Raw genomic sequence first — 22,410 nt, forward strand, 5'->3', positions numbered from 1 at the left:
ATATTTTATTGCAACTCAATCACAATTTACTAAATTGATTTGGCACACAGGTAAATTTAAAAAATACAAAATTGATTTGGCACAGTTATGTAAGCGCAAAATATAACAGTATACATTGTACTGGTTTACAGCAAAATGGATGGTTATAAAAAGAGGTAATATTACAAGTATATGTTACTACAATCTAAACTAAAAAGGAAGGAATAACATTGGAGGTAATATGAACAAAAGGTAAACGAATTATTATGCATGATTAGACAGAAACACAGTGATGGGATAGTATAAAATACAAGGACATTCAAAAGTTGATCTTTAATTCTGAAAAAAACCTTTGTGTTTGGTGTAAGAAATGTAGTTTTTAAAAATGTATAATATATCTTCTTCAGTAGTTACAGAGCAGTAAAATCATTTTTTGTTTAAAAGCCCTACTGATTTTTGTCAAGAGCTAAATGCCTCCAAGCATCAAAATCTTTGGCAGACATTTCTACAATATGTTCTCTGACAAATTCAATGGAAGCAGAAACATCTGGGGAGCATAATTCCCAGGGACGTAAACTTTTCAGTGATTCTAGGAATATCTCAGGTGTGATTCTATAACTGTCATCTAGCATTTTCATTGCAATAACACGAATTTTTTGAAGAACCCGCACACACATGTCGTCATCGTGGACTTTTTCAGAAAGATTGTGCAACAATGTGTTATACCTAACAACAATAATTTGATATTAAATATTTTTATTCCAAGAAAATGGTTGCAAACAAAAAGAAATATAAGTGTGATTACCATTCACTAATTACAATGCTACTCCGCTTAGATTTATTCAAAGTTTGGCTGAATTGTTTACTGTGAGCGGCATCTCTCATGGCTTTAAAATCCCTTTGCATACTGCATGTGGAATGTAGTGTTTTATATTTCACAGCAAGGCGCTGTTTTCGATATCTGAAAAATATATTTGAATAAGTAAATATATAATTGAAATGTATTAATTAATTATATACAATTAATTAAGTAAATACAATAACCTATTTAATTCATGAAGTTGATTCCGTAATTCCACCGAAGTTGTACTGCTAACATGTTCAAACTTTTCTTTAATTACATGAAGATTGTTAGAACTTTTTTCACTTAAAGACACCTCACGGGTGGAGTGCCCCAGCTTTGCTGGAGAACTCATGGGTCGCTTTGACTTATTTTTGGAAAGGATTTCTTTCTCTTGGCTTGTGGCATCGACTTTCCTTAAATGACAACTGTTATTAGGCATCACATTGAGATTTACTGCCAACAATATTAAAGCTTAAAAAAATACCGTGACATGTGAGCTGCAGTGTGTGGTCTAAGCTTTATGGTTTGAGTATGTTTCTTTCCAGTCGATTTATCTTCCTGTGTAATTGGAGATGAACCAGATGGTATTATTATGTTAGAAATGTTGATTTCTTTTCTTCCGAATTTAAAGTAGTTTGTATAGGCCCCTGTTAATATATATATGTTTAATCTTTTATGAATATTACTGCTGACTAAAAGTAGCATAATTAAAATCTGACCTAACCAAATTAATTTAACAACAAATAGTTTTTTTGTCTCTAAATGCAAATACTATACTAGTTGTAAACATAATGTAGGATTAGTCTTACATTCAATAACTGACATGGGAAGACATTTGTTTGATTTAGCTACTAGTTGTGCTTTGACCTCTCTCTCATTCATTTCATGAGTGACACTTTCTTGGACAGTTGACAAAAGTTTAACCAAGTGCAAATGGTTTTTATGTGTTCCAACTTGTACAGTTTCTTCTTTTTTATCAATTGTTGTGTGACCTGAGACGCTTGCATCATCATCACCTTAAAAACCAAAAAGTTGTGTTGCTTAAAGATTGCAAAGCAATCCACAGATTCTATCTTATAACCTTAAATGTTTTTGGCAAATGGTTAAATCTACAATGTATTTAAACAAAAATAATGTAGCCTTTAAACACAGTGTTACAAACAGGTCGTTTGAAAAATATAGTAAGTTCAAGTCAAGTTTCTTTTAACAAGAAACAAGTCAAGTCCCAGTTATGGTCATCAGTTGCCCAAGTCAGGTCATAATTAGAGTAAGTTAACTTCAATCAAGTAATTGACATAAAAATAAAAACATTATTAAACTAAGTAAACTTTCCGATTAGGAGCATTTGAACTAAAAATAGGAATTTGAAATAACTAACAACTTAAATAAAAATAACAAATACGCAACAGACAGCAAATTGCTTTATATGCACAAATTCAGATAAAAAATGGTTGCTTGGAAGTTACTCAACAAAATGACTTTAGTCCAAGTAAAATCATTTGTCCAAATACCCTGGTGTGTTGTTTCAATTTTACAAATGCCATGCAGAAAAATGCTGTTTTGCATAAACTCAATTGCGATAATAAAATGTCACAGATAGTGATATACCCCCGATCATTAAGAAATTAGTTGTTACCAAAAAAACTACAGCAACTAAATAGAATTTCCTAAAATAAATCAAAAAACCATAATTAATTTGTTGCAAAACAAAATGTCAAATAAAATTCCCATTGATTGGTGCGTTAGACAGTACTATTACCTAAAAAAAAGTTGCACTATTTAGAAAATCAAACACATACATTTAACAAATCATGCTAATATAAATCCAACTAATAACCAAATACAATTACTTTTTATGACTTCTAAAGTAAAGCACTAACCGAATTCACTCTCTGCAAATGTGCCCCCAGCAATTGTTGTGATTGATGACTGGCCGGCACTTGAAGGTCTTGTAATTGATTGGTCCCCACCCTCTTGAGTCTAAGGGAAAATAACAACAAAACTGTTGAAATAAGCAATTTAAAAAAATATATAGATAAGTTTACCAATTTTATCTTTTCCTGTACTTTGTTGATTTAGGCATGTGAGATAACACTTTTTTTTAAATTAACCAGAGTCATGCTTAGTTAGCGAAATTCCTTGACTTAAAACAGTTTTTTCCAAATTGGAGGCATGCTTGGTGTGAAGCGTAAGCACGGGGATTACAAAGGACACAATGAAAAAAATACCTCGGTCTTTATTTATTTAATATCAAGTTTTTTACAGAACAAATTAAATTTTGATTTATTTTTGTTGTGACTGAAACACAATTTTTTATTCCAATCACTTCATCCATTCTTCTCAGTAATACTAATATTGTTTTTTTTCTTTTCTTGTATTTAGTTACAGTGAATTAAATGTGACAGGATGGTTACTATACACGCTGCACAGTGTTATTAACTTTAATTGAACAGTGTCGTTGTCCCAAACTATGCCTTTTGCTAAATTTTACACCATGAATACAAACAATTTTCACGCTTTTTTGTCACCTCTTTCAGATTTTAGTTTGATTTTCACTCCAAAGGCACCTACGCACTATGCCATACTTTGTGTTAATAACATCTTATATTCTACAGTAACAATGACTTTATTGTTCCCAACAATTTGCAAGCGACCTTAATACAATTCAAAATTGTGACAAAATAAAGAACCCCTGAATTAAATCGGCTGCTTCTGAAAGCAGGACTTTTAATTCATTCTATTTGGTTTTACTTGTTAGGTTTAAAGACTTAACGACTTTACAAAAGACCTTAGAATCATGAAACAATTGTGGAGTTTTGCTTATTTCCTTAGTAATACAACCTCAACACTTATTAACAATAGTAAAAGTTTTAGATTACAAGAAAATTAAAAAACAGCTTTTACCACATCATGCCGTGAAGTAATGATTGAAGATTTCCCAGAACTTGGTCTAAATAATAAACAGCAGGAAAATATTTTAAAATTGTCTTTATATCGTAGTAATTTTAGGAACAAATTTCAAAAATAAATATTTTACAGAACTCATCAATGTAAATCCAACACATTTTATTCAAAGTTTTTTCTACATAAACAAGTATGTTTTACCTCTTTAAATGTGCATCATCATGAATATTAGCAAGATCACTTGCAAAGCTCCAATTTTTTCTCAATGGTGTTTGAAATGGGGCAGCTGATATCTTCCTCCGAGTGCGACTTCTATAAAAGTTGTTAAAAATTAAATTAATTATTTGTATTACGTCATTTTTTTCTAGTGCGACAAAGCAACATAATGTTCAAACTGAATACAAGAGTTGTATATATGTGCAAAGTCGATTTATTCTGCAAATAGAACATAAAGCTAAAATGTTAAGTCCAGTTAAAATGTTATAAACTTTTAATGTCAGACAACCCACATGATGGTATTAGACATTAATCAAAATGAATCCAACTTAGCAAAATGCCTCTTTCAAGAGGAATTGTTAGATAGAAATTACTAGCAGTTTCTGTTTGTTTTTTCGTGATGTATATATTTTTCATTAAACGGGGTAATGCTTTTATAAAATAGTAACAGTTTATTTAAGGAGATTTTTTTTCCATTTTATGTTACAACCAAAAGAAAAAGTCCTTGTTCCACAAATGATATACCTCAATAAACTTTTGTATGATTGATTTCTTGTAAATTTGTTCCATCGGTGATTTGTCCGTCTGTCCTGACTTACAAGATATGAATCTCTTGTCTTTCCACCAGGACTGCTAATTTCCCAGCATTCTGACAATGGTCCCATTTCTTTGCTATAAATATATAGAAACATCCATTTTTTATTCAAATAACAATTCATATCATCAACTATTTTTTAACTTTATAGCAAATATTTATAGCAAAATCTTCTATGTAATCATTTAAGCTATATACATATATAGTTTTACAATAGATCCAAGGTACACTTGTAAACCCTAAATTGATAACAAACAAACTTACTTTGGATAAACATGTTCAGTATTTGCTGCAAGTATACATGATTCCAATATCCAGTGCAAACAGCAGAGTTGTTTCCACACACTAACAAATTAAATTTAAAAAAGGTAAGTATACAACTGTAAAGTGATAAAACCCATTATCAATTTATAAAATAATCCAGTTTGGTTATCCAAGTAAAGACTTATAGAATAGCTACAATGAACAAGACACATTGTAGGCTCTGGTTTACAGATCTGCCCATTTTAATCATTACCTAAACAGTTGAACTGGTTCGCCAGATTTGGAACAAATGCTTAAAAATATAGGAGTATATGGGCGAACAGTTTCTGTGGTGATTTGTGGCTCTAACATGTTCATCGGTGTTGACAAATCAGGATCTATTGAAGATTTTCTTTCAAGGACTGTGTGAACAGACCTGCTGCTGCAAATTAAAATATAAATTACATGAGGAGTTTTATGTCAACAAAATACAAGTAGGTATGGTTGCAAGTTGTGAGCAAATTTCTGCCTGTAATCGCAAATAAAAATTAAAGCGATTCTAGACAATTGTTGGTATTCTCTTGGTCATTTCATAATATTTTTTGTACTGACACATTATTTCTTATTTTAAATATGGAAAACTGTGGTCCAGTCAGTGAAATTCTATTGATTTTATTTGTTCACATTTTCAATACATATATTGTCTACTATGAGATAGAAATATCACTTATAACTTCAACAGACTGACCTTCTAGCACTGGAGGCTCGTCTGGACACTGTACTACCCAAGTTTTCCTGGATATTATGTCCAAAACTTTGTGAGGATTGGCTATACATGCTTTGTAAATCTGATTAATTCACAAGATTAAAAAAACAAGATTAAAAGCGCACACTTTAAGAAAACATCGACACATGTTGCAGTGGTGAATCATACCTTCGTGAAGATTTTCCAATTCATTTTGCTTGTCCATTAAAAACTTGTTTTCAAGTACATTCTGCGCTTTTTCAAGCATTGGAAACAGAGCAGTCCCCTTTTTAACACTTTCCAAAGTCACCCTCACTACAGCTAGATCGTTAAAAAGGTTTTGGGATTCTCTTCACAAAAAAGAAAGTAAAGCTTGGATTTACTTGTAATTTGATTGTTCATGCAAAGCAAATATTAAATTGCACAATACTTTGCCTTAAGATTTGTTTAGTTTCATTTGATAAGTTTACTAACTGTGTTCAGTGAGCTTCAATATGCAATATCTTATGGTTTATATGAAGCCCATACAGGTTTTTTTTAAGGTTTGGTTGGGGTGATCGCTAAGTAGTTTTAAGAGACCGCAAGTGTTTTATTTAAATACCAAAAAGTTGCAAGTCCAAAATTTGGGAAACCGCTGGAGAATTTTGGGGGACCGTTTACATTTTAAAAACACACTGAGCCCATACACCACATGTATCATGTTTTAATATAGCTAATAAAATTTCTGAAATACAATTAAAAAAATAAAGAAGAGTAAAAAATACATATTCTAGGAAAATAGTTAAACAAAAACAAAAAGTAAATCTTGACTAATTTTAAAACATATGTTGATAAACTTTTAAAACTATAGCAAATATTAATTTTAAAATTTCTATCAGAAAGTCTTAAAATAAAAAAAATATGAGGTATAACGTTAAAAAACAATATTACAATAGGCTCACTTTGAATGATATCTTACTCCTGGTGCTGATTTAGGTCTGTGTTGATGCTTAGGCATATCCACACTGGAAGAGTCTGTCTAAAATAGGTTAACTAAAGAATTGGTTTGATATTCAATCTTTGTAACTTGATTTTTAAGTTAAAGAATTCACATTTTTTAAACCAATAAGTGTAAATACTATAAATCAATTAACTGTAATATACCTGTTCTTCACTAAAACTGCCATGCTCATCATGACTAATGGTGTTGGCATTTGTTTGTCCCAAAGATTCCTGCAATAGCTGTCTAGAATTTAGGTACAAAGGTTTGCCTAATTCTTGGTAAGGTTTCCATAATAATGACTTGTAGCCTTGAACACTCATCTGTTTTTGCCTGGAAAAGTAAAAATAGATTAAAAATTGAAAAGTTTTTACAATCTTCTATGTTTCAGTAAAAAGAAACATTGTGTCAATGTCATATGAAAGTTTTTGTGTTGATCCCCCCTCTCCAAAAAAAAAAAAATTATAACCTAATACCTTCTGGAGTAATTTGTTTTAAACACTTCCTTCCTGTCAGGTTTTGAAAGGCTGTAATTATCCAGACTTCTTGCAGTAAGTCTGGCATCTTTTGCTTCCTGCCAGGTTGGAATTGGTCGAATTGAAATGTAATTTCTGAGGTCATCTATTGAAGGAGACATGTCCAGGCATAAATGCCCACCCTACAAACCAACACAACCTAAAAACGATACATTTAAGTTACTTTGTTAATGCTGTTAAAACTAGGTTGATAGCAAATTTATAAACTACTAAAAATGAAAAATGGCATAATTTGAATTAGTTTGTATAGATAAGATTAGAGAAAATGGCCGATATCAATCTTTTGACATATAACAAATTTGTTACATTTTTTTCAACTAATATCCAATACAAAATAGACAATGCTTTTATTAAAGAACAACATCGGCAAAAATATCGGCCCAAATTTTAGGATAGCTGTATATTGGTAAGAGCGTCATATTAGCAAAAATGGGAATCTAATTATTAGTAGTTTTCAAAAAAGGAAATCAAACTTTTTATTGCAAACAATGTCAAGGTATAAAATAAATTTAAATCGCTCTTCTGGTGTAAACGAAGTATAAACCGACGTTTCGGCAGCAGATACCAGCTGACCTCATCAGGGTTAATAATTAAAACGAGAGTGCGTTATCCATCTTATATACTGAGAAGTAAAAGATGTAGATTAAATAGTACTTATTGCTGTATAAATTTTTGAAATAACATCATAAGTATGAAAATAATTTTATTACAGGCTGGCCATTTTAAGCTACAAAAGCCGGCGCTGGTCTAGAATCCTACCACAGCGAAACACCATTTGGGTTAGGGTACAGGTTAGCGTTTGGGTTAAGGTCGGTCAGGTATTATTATTAAATAAAGAATATAATAATACTTGACCCACCCACACCCAAACGCTAACCCGCACCCTAACTCAAATTTTGTGCGTTGATTTGAGAACTGTGGTAGGATTCTAGACCAGCGCCCAAAAGCCTTGTAATACACAGAGTTTGCAACCTGCTACAATCATTTAAATATAGGGAAAAATATTTGGGACTACACTGCATTTAAATTTCATAAAACAACGATATAGTGGTGCTATATGAAACAAAATACAATACAAGCAATAAACTTCCAATTTAATATCTGATTGTTATTTGTCAATAGCATTAAATTTAATATAGGTTGACGCTAATATTTGTACCATTTCAAATTGACATATGTTAAAAATTATATTGGTAATTTCTTAAATGTGCCACTTTTTTTACATAAATTTTATATTAAGTCACTCTTTTCTTAAAAAAAATTAAATAAACAAATTGCAAAGAGTAGCTTCGCTTTGTTGCTAAGAAACTTTGTTTATTTTAAACCATAGAATACTAATGCGTTAACATCGGGTCATGTGCATCAAAGCGAAACACAATAAGTTCAAGGATGATTTTTTTTAGCCTATTAGGTCAAAATTTTCTTTAATTTTCAGAAATTTAATTATTTAAATCCTATCAGTAATTATGGTACCGAATTACAAATAACATTGGCCAGGCTATGCCTAAATAGGTTTTCTCCAACCAAACTCGACTTACGAGATATCGCTACCGCTAGACCAGTGGTTCTCAACCTTTTTTCTTTAGTGGCCCACTTTCAATGCACAAAAATTATGTGGCCCAATAAGTTTTTATGAAAGAACAAACTATAAAAAAGGTTTAGAACAAATATAGCGAAGCATTTATCAAAACAGATTATTTATTCAACCGTACATTAGAGAGGTACTTGCTTCTGAACAATAAATTCACGTTTAATTTACATTCCAAGCCATTACTCCTGTAAAATGAGGTATAGTGACACAATTAAACTAAATTCTTCAATAAATCTAGCTTTTTTTTAAATTGGTCTGTGGCCCAGCTGAAAAGTTTCCATGGCCCACCAGTGAGCCATTGCCTACTGGTTGAGAACCGCAGCGCTAGACAATGATAAAGACGAGGACATAACCGTAGTGCACTCGGGTGTCAATTGGTTATCTAAAATGAGCGAAAACATAAAATTATTTTTTGGGCCTTGTGGCCATGCCCCCCTCCCTCAGTTCCTAAGGTTATTTTTTATGACGTCACCTTTATATGTTATACTGTGACATCACATTTTACGTAACCTTGTGACTTACGTTGTGACGTAACTTTGTGTCGTCATCTCTAAACAATTGCCAACAAAAGGTAATGCTAGCTCCGCGCCAAGTATAATTTGAAGTATTAAAAGTTTTTGACCCTATTGAACAGACCTGGGCAACATACGGCCCGCGGGCCGGATCCGGCCCGCCAAGCAAATTAATACGACCCGCGGCTTATTTTCCTTAAAATACATAGGCTAAGCGAAAACAAGGGCGAGTTTCTACACGTTTGGTTGTAAAGAAAACACTCTTTCCAGGGACGGATCTAGGCATGACCCCGCCAAATTCTTATTATAGCGTGTTTTATAGACTAAAATGGAAATTGTTTTCTTACTCGTATGTTCCACGCGATTTTTTGGCATATTTACAGACAAAAAGCGTCCTGCACTGTGGCACTCTCTTCCACGAAAGTTTAACAAACTTAATATTTATATTTTTTGCGCTCTGGTCGAAAGTATTCCGTTTTTTACAATATAAACGAAATACCGACTGTTTTCTAAACTCTAAAAATATACCGGTTTACATTTTGTCAACCTAATTTAGTTAATGCCATGTTATGTGTTTCTTCTTATTTATACCGTCTTTGCAATGTGGCCATTGTACCATAGTAAATTAAATTTTGCGTTTTAAAACAAAAAGTCGCATTTTTATCGCGCTACGCGCGACGTTTTGTGGACTTCTTTAAACTGGACTATAATTTCACATTTGCGCACAACTGCTAACATAATAATAAGTTCGTTAGCTTATTTGTTTTATAGCGACGGAGCATGACGTCATATTGCGTATGCGGCCCGCGATTAAAAATAATTGCCCACCCCTGCTATTGAAGCAGAACACTGAGAAGTTCATTCGGGCGTGATATGCAATACTGGCATTAGTCAAGCGAATCCATCTTTCATTTTTTGTAGTGTAGGCTGTAGGTTGGTCGTGTTAATAAATGCCAAAACTAGCCAGCGCCGTTCAAACTTCGCAATTGGTTTCATTTTTTTGACATGTCACGCAGTGCAGATGAAAGTGATGACCAGTTTTACATTAACGACAAAGATGAAACCTGTGGATGGCAATTTGGTTGTACGAAAATTAGCAAACGGTGAGTTTCTGCTTTCTGAATTTTCGTAATTATTTGTAGCAATTACTTTATAAATGTGTTTTGTTGTGAAAAAGTTCAATAACCTTTGTAAAAAAGTCAATGTACTGCAAAATTGGGACTGGTTTAGAATCCTACCACTTTTCCAGTAATGTAACATGCTGACGAAATTAAAATTGCAACGAAGAAGTAAATATGGAAGCATGGATATAATAATAATAACATTTGACCCATAAAAACTTAAACGTTTAATTGCACCCTAGACCCTAACCCCAAAATATTTATTATGTTTAATAAAAGTAAATTGCTTCCTATTTTTTTTACATTAATTTTGCTTATTGAGTTTTCATCTTGTGGCCGGCCAGACTAAACAAGTCACCTTGCTTAATAGTGCATGTTAGAAACTATTAATTAAGGGTTGAATATTTTTACTTTTGAATTATACCAACGTTGAGCCCTGTGGAAAGTACTTCATAATATTGTTTGATTTTGAAACTAAAGTTTTCCTTTTTTCTAGTATGTAAAATCAACTAAATTGATCTACAAACATTCAGGTATTCTTTTCCATTTCTACAAAGATTTGCAACTTCTAAATTTGCCTTGGCTTTTTTGTGCTGTGCTGGTGTAGCTCAGGGATTTATTGTCAGTGGCTATTTTAGTGTAATTGTCACAACATTAGAAAAACGGTAAGAGTGCAATCTTGACATAATATATTTATTTTAATGCTACATTGTACTGTCAATCTATTGAGACATACTTAGGAAATAAGTAAATAAGTTACGTTTTTTGGTATACATTCATTCTAATGGAGTTAATTTCTAAAAAAAAATGTAGATCTAAAATTAAGACCTGTTAAGCAAAAAAAAAGCTTGCTAAAGCTATATTTGACAGCCTAAATTTCTATGTTTACAATTACATCTAAATTTATTTCACTAAATATGAATAAATATGTGTTTTTGTTTTTTGTTTTTGTTTGTTAGATTTCACCTACACAGCACAGAGTCTGGACTAATTGCAAGCAGCTATGATATAGCATCGTGTATCGCAGTTTTATTCATCACCTACATAGGTGGAAAAGGTCATAAACCTGTTTGGATTGGTTGGGGCGTTTTCCTGTTAGGCTTAGGAACGCTTTTGTTTGCGATGCCCCACTTTTGGGCTCCACCATATACCATAGGAGAAGAGCAGCATAATTTATGTAACTCAACTACCCTTCACAACAAATGCATACCATCTACCTTGCGCAACTACATGTAAGTACAGTTTGAAATGCACAAAATTGTTTAATATATATATACAGATAATCTGATTGCTGTTTCCAGGTCAGTTTTTGTAATTGCACAACTGTTGCAAGGTGCTGGCGGTACTACTTTGTTTACTCTTGGTGTCACTTATTTGGATGCAAATGTCGCACAAGTTGACTCATCCCTTTATCATGGTTGGTAAACAAGTTTTTATATTTTTATGCTGTGTTATAATATAGTAACTAGAGATCGACAAAGATCATTTGTTGTTTTTCTAGCCATGCCTTTCGTTTGGTTGCTCTAATAACGCTCCCCTTGTACTTAAGATATGGTAACATTTAAATTATTAGAAAATATAATGCGAATAACATCCAGTTTATCTACCTATTTACTTATAACGAATATAAGTTGCATGATAACTTTGCATGATGCTGAACATGTGCAGTTATTACACATTGTGGACAAATTTGCAAAGTTAAATTTTAGGCCAATAATAAACCTTGTGATGTTGTTTACTTGATAACATCCTACCTTGAAGTTATGAACTGTTTTCTTGGCAACCCTTTTGATTTTGGTATTCTAATTTAACCCACATAAAATTTATTAATTTATTTTTCATAAGCAAACGGTTTGAAAACCTATGTTTTCCACTCTTGAATGCACAAAATTTTGAATAGTTTTGTCTTTTATCCCTTATTTACAATTTTAATTTAAATAAAGGTATTTACTTCACAAGTGCAGTGATCGGGCCTGCTCTGGGATTTATACTTGGAGGACAATTTTTAACTGTTTATACACAAATTGGTGAAAGGTTTGTATTTTTTTTTATAATACCTCAGTTACTTTGTTATCTGAAAAGCTGTTTAAATATTGGCCATGATTGTCTGAGTTGCTAGATGTAGAAATCTGATTTTACTTAATAAAACTTCAATTGTACAATGTTTGGTAATAATAATAATAAAAAAAAAATACTGTCTTTGTTGGATGTAATATAGTTACATTAAGCTTTTTGTGTTGCCAGCTATATATTTTAAAGACGCTTTCCAATATTGTTGACTTTTAAGTGTTGACATCAGCGATTCAAGTCTCCTGTGGGTTGGAGCTTGAAGCTTTTTGTGCTGCCAGCAATATAAAAAAAAAAAACACAACACATTGCATTCTGCTGGCCAATGTTTTCAGGCACTTTCTAACATTGTTTACTTTCCAGTGTTGACATCAGCGATTCAAGTCTCCTGTGGGTTGGAGCTTGGTGGCTTGGGTTTCTTGTTGGAGGTTTGGTAATCATTGTGATCGCTTTCCCCATTCTCCTCTTTCCTCAGCAGCTTCCCGGGACTTCGCACGTCCGAGTTGACAGGGAGAGTGAGATGCACCAGGACCGAGTCGCCGTGGAAATGTCGCATAGTTCGTCATCAGCCAAGTTAGTATTTTATTATATTTTATTTTTGTTCTCTTAATTTTGCTTGTTTATCATTACCCACCGTTGTAATGACTTAAGTCACTATTTTCAAATTACTTGACTTAACTTGAGTCATTTGGGCATAAAATGACTAGATTTAAGTCTTTCGGGCAAATGACTTGGGTTGAAATGAAGTGTTTTTATGAAGTATTTTTTATAAAATTGAGCTGTTTATTCTAATTGTTGCACATAAAACAATTTGTTTGCTATATTTTGCGTTTTTTTTTTAGTTCAGTTATTGCTATTGCTCATAATCTTACTAGTTTTATTTTTATGACAAGGATGTGACTTGAGGTTGACTTGCTCTAATTATTACTTGACTGGGGCTTGAATTGCTCAAATGATAACTTGGACTGGGTCTTGACTTGTTATTTATTCAAAAAGACTTGACTGGGAGTTTACAACACTGGTGATATCGCTTTAGTTCTGTGTATCTATTGCATTTAATTTTGTCTTACCTCATACTACAGCCTCCTACCACTTTGTTATAAAATCCCAAATTCTCTGTTGCAGTTAATCAAAATTGATTATTTTGACCAAATTGCTAAATTGCAAATAGTGCTATTATGCCCTAGTAATTATATATTTCAATTTTTTTGTTTACAAATACATCACTGGCTTACTACATTCTGAATATGACACAAGCGACTAAAATACTTTATGTTTTTGCAAACCACTGTTTTGTTAACTATTTTATGGCATTCCCAATATACAGTAAAACTTTTTAATTTAATCAGATTTTCAGATTTTGGACGGAGTCTTCTTGTTTTGTTGCGCAACCCAACTTTTTTGCTGCTTACTGTGGCGGTCTCTCTAGATAGCAGTCTAGTTATGGGCTTCACAATATTTGGGCCAAAATATATTGAATCCATGTTTAACATTACAGCCTCCCAGGCAGCCATTTATTTTGGTAAGTATGTCAAGTAGTCTTAAAAGAGAGTTTAAAAAATCTACTGATAAGTTGGTTTTTGCACGAATAATTGTATAATCAATTAAAAATGGTTTATATTAGCCTGAGAAAATAAATATATAATGTTTTTCTATAAAGGAGTCCTGGTGATACTAGCAGGAGCCACCGGTCAATTTCTTGGTGGATATTTGGTCACAAAATTCAAGATGACTGTTTCTGGCATCCTTAAGTTCTGTGCTGTATGCTCGGCTTGTGCTTTTGCAACGAGTTTTGTTTTCTTGCGCAGCTGTCCAGATACAGGTGATTTAGTTTTGTTTTTCAACTTTTTTTTAAGAAACTAAACAGTTTTTTGTGGTTGCTTACTGCAATGCCGCTAGTTTAATTACACTGAACTTGTTTGTATTTTATCTGTTCTATTTCTGTCATCGTGTTTAAGCCATTTAGTACTACTTTATCCCATAATATAAAAAATTTAAAGCCAGTCCGTTTGTTGGTTGATTTTTATTATTTTGTCTATTTGACCATGTAAGAATGAATGACTTTATATTAGGTCAGGTTGGACTGTATAATTTTGTCCAAAATACTGGTTATCGATATAAAAAAATACCAAGTATTTAATCTTTCTCATTAAAACATCGTTGTGGGCATTAGTGTTAATTTAGTAATCATTTTTTGCATTAAACATATCAGCTAAAAACGTTAAACGTTTAATTTTTTATATGTTTAATATTACTTAATTGCAGCGTTTGCCGGTGCAACTGTGCAATACAGCACCGCCAATGAAGGAATCTCGTTGTCCGCCTACGACCACACTTCACCATGTAACTCTGCCTGTTTCTGCAATCCTGATGCCTTTGACCCGGTATGTGGTACTGACGGAATCACGTACTACTCTCCATGTTTTGCTGGCTGCCTGGAAAAAAGTGATGACGTGGTTAGTGCTCAGAAATTCCTATTTTTAATTTAAAAAATACTTGACAACCATCGGCCTTGGGAAAAATAGCTAGCTAAGTGACCTTGTTAAACTTTTCATTTTATTTTTGTTGGTTTTGTATAAACAGACGGTTTGCGGGTTCCTGTATAGCTGAATAATTTGTTGAGTTGACGTCAACGGTTAGTCAGTTTTACATTATATACCCAAGTTGTTGCTCATTGTGGCACTCAAAGATACGTTATAAGTAAATAACACCTTTCAAAAATAAGGGCCGCGATCTGAAAATGCTTGAGTAACACTTATCTGGACGGTTTATTTATATATGTGTCCGCCAGAACAACCTTTTAAGTTACAATGACTTCGTAACACGTATGGCATCCAAATGCTTAAATTAACCCAAACATGATTATGTGTTCACGCTTTTTAGACATTTTTTCACTTTTTGAGTGAAGTTAATGTGAGGGCGATTTGTAAGTTTGTTGTTTAGTCAGCGCACTTTACTTTGGTTAGGGTGCTGGTTAGCGTTTGGGTGGGTCAAGTGTTTTAAATTTAATCTCCTTTTGCAGTTTGTTAAGTCAAATAAGTGCAATGTCTAATAAGACCTTAAGGTATAAAAGTCAGACTTTTCCTTTGGATGCCCTAATTATAGTAGATCTTTTTGGTTGGAACTGAACTAATTTCTGACGGATCGGGTACGGTTAACTAACATCGCCCTACTGGTGCAGTTAACGCCTATCGACACTTATTACTGTTTTAAGTTCTTGTGACCAATAAAGTCTTGGTTTCATGATGGCGCCCTCCCACGAACTGCTGGTTTATCCAAGTTACCCGTATACGTACCTCTGCAGAAATATTCGAACTGTTCCTGCGTCCGCCCGCTCAACGTCACATCGGTGACGTCATACGGTGAAGTGACGTCAGGCAAGTGCGCGAGTTCGAAATGCTCGGGACTCAATCTCTTCCTTGCTGTTATCTTCTTCACCATTCTCTTTACCTTCCTGGCCGCCACCCCAGCCATACAAGTCGTTCTGCGCGTCGTCCCTTTCACACAACGATCGTTCGCCATCGGCGTAAAGGTAAAGTTTGCATTATAAAAGTTGCCATTTAGGCTTAATTCTTACATATTACAGTGCTATGGTTACTATTTTTATGTTAACTGTTTTTTAAATTTTGCAAAAAGTACTTTTAGGTAACGTCCCCTTATGTGCGTTCAGCGCCCCCCAAATGAGGAAAATACCCAAAGCGTCCTCTTGTAACTGGCCAACGCATACAAGGGGCCTTTAACGTTGGAAACCTAGCCCTATAAAATTTTAAAATTTCATGCAATTTCTCGAGTGAAACTCAAAACGTTTTAATACAGGGTAAAACAGTTGTCTACCGAGTTTTTTCGGTTATCCTAAGGAAACACAGCCTTTCATACAAAACAATCATATTTAATTTGTCCTTCAGTTTGTATTCCTGCGACTGCTGGGAAGCATTCCTGGTCCTATAGTGTTCGGTCGTGTCCTGGACCTCGCCTGTGTTGTGTGGAGCACTGAGTGCGGCAAAACCGGTTCTTGCGAGCTTTACAAAAACAACGACCTCGCCGCTCACATGACCACGCTGGGGGCGTCTATTAAGGTATATTTTCTGTTATCGCGTAATCGACTTTGTTTTAACTATAGAGCTAGACCCATAATATCGGCCGATATTTGGCTTCTACCGATATATCGCTATCGGTAAATGAAGCCCGATACTTTGGCCTATATTTTAGTACAAAATATGATATAATTTTTTTTGTACAACAAACAACCTACCCATTTTTTACTAAAAAAATTGGGTTTTAGCATCACGCAAAGTTAATATGCAAAATAATATTTTAATAATCAATAAAGGTATATAAACTAAGGATATCGGTATCTGTCAAAAAGCGATATCGGTCGATCTCTAGTTTTAATGCTATTGGTGTGCCGCAAGTAAAAAAAATGTTGCGAAGCACTGCTTCAATGCGTCTGTGCGGTCGTAGAAAGTCACGAAAAATTTGCTTAACGATCCATTAAATAATGTTAAAATAAGAAGGCCTGTATTATAGAAATACACTATCAACAAAAATTTCTGGTATATAGCGTGTCGTTAAACCTATCACCTAACCCTCACTACTCTAGTTATTTACGAGAAAATACAATAGCTTATACCGGGCTCGATACTGAATTAAAGTTTTCATTCTCGAGTCGGCGAATATATACAAATAAGATATGTATGCCGTTCCCGGACGAAATAACGCTCGACAAAAGCACTGCCAAGTCATCGAATTTACGTCCCAGTACCAAACATTTAGAGGTCTACTGAGTGCGTAGTACTTTTTGCCGCTTGTGATGCGTATGGTCATTTGGTCATTCGTTGTTGCATTTGCACAAGCGCGTGTGTAGAGAGCAATTAACGAATTAGGAACCCCTGTAATCGAATAACGACAACCAAGTCAATGCATTTGTCAGCCGGACAAACTGGTGTCAATCAGCACTCGCCCGGGGCGAATTACACTCAACCCGGACTACAGTATTAAGTTCAAAGAGCTTTTCAAAAAAAATGACAAAATGCATAATAATTGAATTCAGTTGATCTTGAAATTTATTTTCGTCTTTGATATTTCTTCTATAAAGTACATTGAAAAAGCGTAACTCCCCATCTTCCAAAACCAACTATTTTTTTTCATTTATGAGCTAGTTTTTAGTATTTCGAACCAATTATATTCTCAAAATTATCTGTACCGCTGGGTTCTCGACTTTTTATTTTGCCACTCCAATCGAAACCACTGAAATGATTTATCAAAATTACCCAATTAAGGCCCGTTTACACTACAGCTGCACTGGGCGTGAAATTGTTTTCACTACAGCTGCAGTGAGCTGCGCTGGGCGTAAAAATCGCGACAAAACGTAACGTTTTTCTATAGCTGCACTGGGCTTGAGTTTAAGAAAGCATGAAAATCGCTCCAAAGCGTATTTTTTCCAGCTGCATGGGGTTTGAGTTTAGCAAAGCGTAACTTTAAGCTAGCTGTAGCTTCTGCACGGGGCTTAAGTTTAGCAAAGCGTGAAACGCTCGCCACAATTGAATTTAAATGCAAATTACGCTTTGCTCAGCTCAGTTCAGCTGTAGTGTAAACGGGCCTTTAGGGTTGACCCAAACACTAGGAACCGCTGAATACTGACCTAAACGCAGCAACCTGAAAGCCGGCCATTGACCGCGCACCATATTGTTGGCTCAGTTACCATGTCCTATTACCAGAACCGCCCTAAGAAACTTAATGTTGGGCATCGCGTCCCATACAAGACTATAGGCAAAGCGGCCACGAGAGTTGACTTTACGCATCTTATTACAACAACTAAAACGAATGTTAATCGGGGTTAAAACTAGGGTATTTTGCAGTTCAAAAGGGCTCTCACTACTTGTTACACTCGATGCAGGAACAAGATTTGCGCAAAGCGCTAAAATTGCTCTTACGTATAATTAAAATAGTCAAAAAATATGAAGTATGGCTTCGTGTCCAGTATGTAAAATAGTTCGCGTGATTTGCGTTGGCGGGCCGGATTTGACCGCGCAGCGCATTGTCGGCTTAAGTCTGATAACTCGACCCGCCCGAAGCAAAAAGGTATATGACAATTAGGGCATCCAATGGCAGAAAAGTCTGACTGTTAGACCTTGAGGAGGTGGCAATGCACTAATTGGACCTTTAGGTAAACTCCCGGCGAGATAAATTGAAAATAGTCACTGAAAATTCACAAAAAGTAACAAAAAGTGTGAGACAAAATCAATAACACTTGACCCACAGCTAGGGATGCTCAAAGTAGAATATCGAATCCTTGGATTCGAATCCAATTCTGCCGTTTATTTCGGGTAATTGGAACCGATATAATTTAATGTTTTACCGCCGATTGTTGCGCCTAATTGTACAAACGCGTGTGGTAAGTTTGCCTGTTGCTGCGGCGACCAATTTATAGTGCTTGCTTTAAATGTAGCCTGGTAGTACAGTGTCAGCGTTTTTTCGGGCGACCAATTACCGCGTCTCGCGATAACTTTCGTCTAATAATTAAGTGTCAATCAAGCTTTATTGGGCGAGCGGCTAACGTGTAATGTCAGGTGTGGAGTTCGCAATTTCCCTAAATGCGTTAAGTTGCAAAAGTAACATAGCGTTGCAAAACGTGCTGGCCGTCCACAAAATGCGCTATGGGGTTATTTAAGGTCAACTTTAGGCCAATATTCAGGGAAGTTATGCAGTTATGCACAACGTAATTGTCAAGAATTTGTTATGTCAATAATAACTTTGTATTCTTTGCAGTACATCATTTGACTGCATAATAGATCATGTTAGTAAAAAAAGAAGCAATAAGACTTAACAATGCTTTAAAATCAGGACCGAATTGCTTAAGACTTCTGTGTGCAGTGTTGCATTTTCTCACTATTGGCAAAAATATAAGTTTTGGACACAACCTGGACAGTTGACATATTCCAGTTTACAGGCTTCAGAGGACAGTTGTTTAACGGCTTCAGAGGACAGTTGTTAAGAATGTTAAACATATGAGAGAGTTTTTTTATTATAATGTACACTCGTTAGAAAATTGTTTGGGAGATTTATTGCTGTGATTGTGGGCCCTGTAGGGTAGATTTAGATTAATCCCCTCCCCAAACAAAATCGAGGTTAAATAATTTAATAAAAATTTACTAGGATTCGCTATTCTGGATTCGTTATTCTAGATTCGAAACCTATTATTCTAGAATACCTTGGGATTCTACTTTGAACATCCCTACCCACAGCTCAAATAATGTGCGTTAATGTAATGAATTTTTGAACGCTGGGGAAAAAGCCCAAACTCGGGTGGGCATAATAAATTTCTCGTCCATGGTATATAGCAGGGGTGTTCAAATGATTTTTGCCATGATCCACCACAGCCAAACCTGACAACATGATGATCCACCAAATACGAATAGTAAACATATTGGACATGCTTTATTTTTATAGTGCCCCTTGCCATGGAGTACTAGTTCAGAGTATTTAGATGGGTAAAACAGTCAGCAAAACAGCAAGTTTCATACAGTGGTACCTTCAAGCAGAGCCACATAGTTTGATGTTTGACCCCTTTCATTCAAAAACATGACCAACTCTTTACGAAGGTCCCATAAACTTTTCAAAGCATTGTATAATAAGGTTATTTTTAATTTTGTTTTCCAAGCCCACAATAAAATATCCACACAAAAAGTGGAAAAGATCCGGAAGCGGGTCGAGATCCGCCATCGCACATTATTTGGGTTCGGGTGCTGGTTTGCGTTTGGGTTTAGGTGGGTAAAGTTTTATTCAACTTAATCTTCTTAAGCACATTGTTAAGTCAAATCAGTGCATTGTCCGAGACCTCAAAGTCTAAAAGTCGGACTTTTTGATCCTTTGGATGCACTAATTGTCGCAGACCTTTTTTGCTTAGAAATGCACTAATTTCTGACGGATCGGGTGACGTATCAGAATTGTTTTGTAAGCTTGTGTGTTTCATTCGCAGGCCGGCGTCACTATATTTTTCCTGTTCGCTTGGCTGGCCTACAAACCACCGGCAAAGGGCGCCCTCGAGCGTCTGGACGAGATATCCCTTGGCCAGCAGTTCTCGCGCAACCAGATCGGCCTACCTGCCATTCACGGCGGCAATGACGTAATCGGTGACATCACCAAAAGCCGGGTGACGAAGTTCGGGAAGATTTCTTACAGCACTCTGCGGGAAGAGTTGTCGTCGTCGTCCGATATTTATTGATCCGGGTTTTGCCTTCCGATATTAATTACACCTTAGAGCGGTCTAGTTTATTTTATTTAAATATATTTTAATTAATGTATTCTGCTTTTGTGAAATAGGTCACTAAAGGAAAGTCGCGAACGCGCTGTGACCATTTAGTTACTAATTCTCGTGCTACCAGCATTGTATTAACTTGCTGAAGCCGCATGGTAGGGTCCATGATATAGCCGATGATTTTAAAAAACATGGGGTATTTAACATCAAATCAAATTGCAACGTTGTGTGCTTTTTGAATGGAGCTACTAAACACACAACCTTGGCTAACGATGTCTCGCATAATTTACGTAACGAAAACCCGTGAAATATATCGATCGAAAATCACTAACAAACGAAAAATGAAAACTTAAGATTCCCCTAATGTTATTACCATAATCTGGCGCAGTAATATCAGCTACATGACGCGTGCCATAATTAGTCTTTTATTGAACGTTGCCTCTAAAATGCGAGCTATATTTAATTTTAATATAATCTATGTTTGTATTGCTTCATCCTATTTGTATCTCGTGGTTTCGATTCTAATCATTGTCCAGATAACGTACTGCATTTAAGTAAAACACTTTCTATTACGGACATACATGAAGTTCAGTGTATTTTCATCCCATTGATAAAAATGATACTTTCATTCTCAATAAGTAACTAAAACGTTTGCACACACCGAACGTCGGATTTTTCTATGATCATTCGTTGTGATTTATTTTTTTACAGTATTCAACATAAATACTTTAATTTAATGTTCGTACTATGCTGCATTTATTTGTATTGTGCTCTTATATAGTGGATATATCCTTTTTATCGTTTGTGTTGGAATCTAATTATTGTGGCATTATTGACGTTACACGTTCTTTATTTGCTATGCAATTGTACCGCTAGTGCATTTTATCTTGCCCGTAAAAAGTGTGCCTTTTCTACCTATAGCGTATTCTAAAAAGCAAATTACATTATACTGTAATTTTATTTTGTTACCTTTTGTTTTTTGACAATTTTATAGTTCTTCTATAGACTATTAGTTGGTTACGATAATATAGCACTTTGCACCTATTATAATGCATATTTGTGTATAAAAATAGTCTCTCACACAAACTGGATAGGCTGTGCGGTTTATGTTTATCTTACAAAAATTTTTAGACAAACCTTTTGCTTTGAATAACTTATGCAACTAATTTTGTTTATCATTTAACTGATTTTCCAAAACAATGGCAATGTTAAATGAGGGTGAGTGTTTCTAACTCACTTCAAACATATTCTGCTTAAAGTGCAATAATGAATCGCCTACGGTACGCTCGAATTTTATTTTTAATTTCGTGAATTAACTATCATCACCTCACGATCATTTAGTTTGTTTTATATATATATTTTTTTTTTGAAAAAAAAAAAACTGTATGACTTAGCGGTACCTTTTTATTTGCCCTGAGAACTGTGTAATCATCGGCCATTCTTAAGTTGTCGAGATGTTGGGCAAGACATCACAATGTATTTTGAAGCAGAGCCTTGTCAAAGCACTTTTTTAAGCTAAACCGTAATTTTATGGAATTTTTAATTCGCGATTGACTGTTGTAAATTGCTAAATTTTTTCGTAGAGTTACAATTGCACCATAAGCCGATGTATTGATATAATTATTATTTTTGTCACCGACGTGTACACGAATCCAATATGAGTTTCACAAATTCCAATTGATAAAAAAATGTTTATTTTGGCCAAAAAGGCATTTTTTAAGATTCCTTATTTCTGGTTTTATTCTCGATTGATGTTTTTTGCAACACTTTGGATATTTTATCAATAAAATGTTATTCGGAATTAACTGTTGTTTTAACTTG

General features: G+C 34.4%; 2 protein-coding genes across 3 annotated transcripts; one reads left to right on the forward strand and one right to left on the reverse strand.

The window, feature by feature from the left end:
• Nucleotides 1-3: 3 nt before the first annotated feature.
• On the reverse strand, nt 4-7,169 carry LOC146140834 (coiled-coil domain-containing protein 60-like). Of its 2 annotated transcripts, XM_083391288.1 has the most exons (16): nt 6,982-7,169; nt 6,670-6,838; nt 6,468-6,544; nt 5,716-5,876; nt 5,530-5,629; nt 5,056-5,223; nt 4,803-4,883; nt 4,469-4,615; nt 3,929-4,039; nt 3,728-3,773; nt 2,704-2,803; nt 1,633-1,839; nt 1,308-1,470; nt 1,024-1,236; nt 785-940; nt 4-705 (listed from the first exon to the last, which is right to left on the reverse strand). In XM_083391288.1, exons 1-16 carry the CDS (start codon nt 7,140-7,142, stop codon nt 426-428), a joined length of 2,340 nt encoding a protein of 779 aa, XP_083247414.1. In that variant the 5' UTR covers nt 7,143-7,169; the 3' UTR covers nt 4-425. The 2 variants fall into 2 exon arrangements, with proteins under 2 accessions (XP_083247414.1, XP_083247415.1); XM_083391289.1 differs by lacking the exons at nt 4-705; nt 785-940 and having other exon boundaries at nt 1,050-1,231.
• Nucleotides 7,170-10,091: 2,922 nt separating this feature from the next.
• Nucleotides 10,092-22,394, forward strand: LOC146140835 (solute carrier organic anion transporter family member 4A1-like). The gene is made up of 12 exons (XM_083391406.1): nt 10,092-10,247; nt 10,799-10,930; nt 11,225-11,497; nt 11,567-11,682; nt 12,209-12,299; nt 12,696-12,905; nt 13,682-13,854; nt 13,993-14,154; nt 14,598-14,788; nt 15,637-15,864; nt 16,238-16,408; nt 20,311-22,394. The coding sequence occupies exons 1-12, from the start codon at nt 10,150-10,152 to the stop codon at nt 20,554-20,556; spliced, it is 2,091 nt and encodes a 696-aa protein (XP_083247532.1). The 5' UTR covers nt 10,092-10,149; the 3' UTR covers nt 20,557-22,394.
• Nucleotides 22,395-22,410: the final 16 nt, after the last annotated feature.

The sequence above is a fragment of the Ascidiella aspersa genome, chromosome 6 (genome assembly GCF_963924565.1).
Source record: "Ascidiella aspersa chromosome 6, kaAscAspe10.2, whole genome shotgun sequence".
Classification (NCBI taxonomy): domain Eukaryota; kingdom Metazoa; phylum Chordata; class Ascidiacea; order Phlebobranchia; family Ascidiidae; genus Ascidiella; species Ascidiella aspersa.

Bases quoted from the DNA above. Each gene is read 5' to 3' on its own strand.
- LOC146140834 (XM_083391288.1), bottom strand. From the start codon at position 7,142: ATGTCTCCTTCAATAGATGACCTCAGAAATTACATTTCAATTCGACCA. The intron at 5,877-6,467 runs GTGAGCCTATTG...TTTTTTGTGAAG, and splicing joins GGAGTAAGATATCATTCAAA to AGAATCCCAAAACCTTTTTA. The intron at 4,884-5,055 runs GTAATGATTAAA...TTAATTTGTTAG, and splicing joins GAACCAGTTCAACTGTTTAG to TGTGTGGAAACAACTCTGCT.
- LOC146140835 (XM_083391406.1), top strand. From the start codon at position 10,150: ATGTCACGCAGTGCAGATGAAAGTGATGACCAGTTTTACATTAACGAC. The intron at 11,498-11,566 runs GTAAGTACAGTT...TGCTGTTTCCAG, and splicing joins TCTACCTTGCGCAACTACAT to GTCAGTTTTTGTAATTGCAC. The intron at 12,300-12,695 runs GTTTGTATTTTT...TTTACTTTCCAG, and splicing joins TATACACAAATTGGTGAAAG to TGTTGACATCAGCGATTCAA.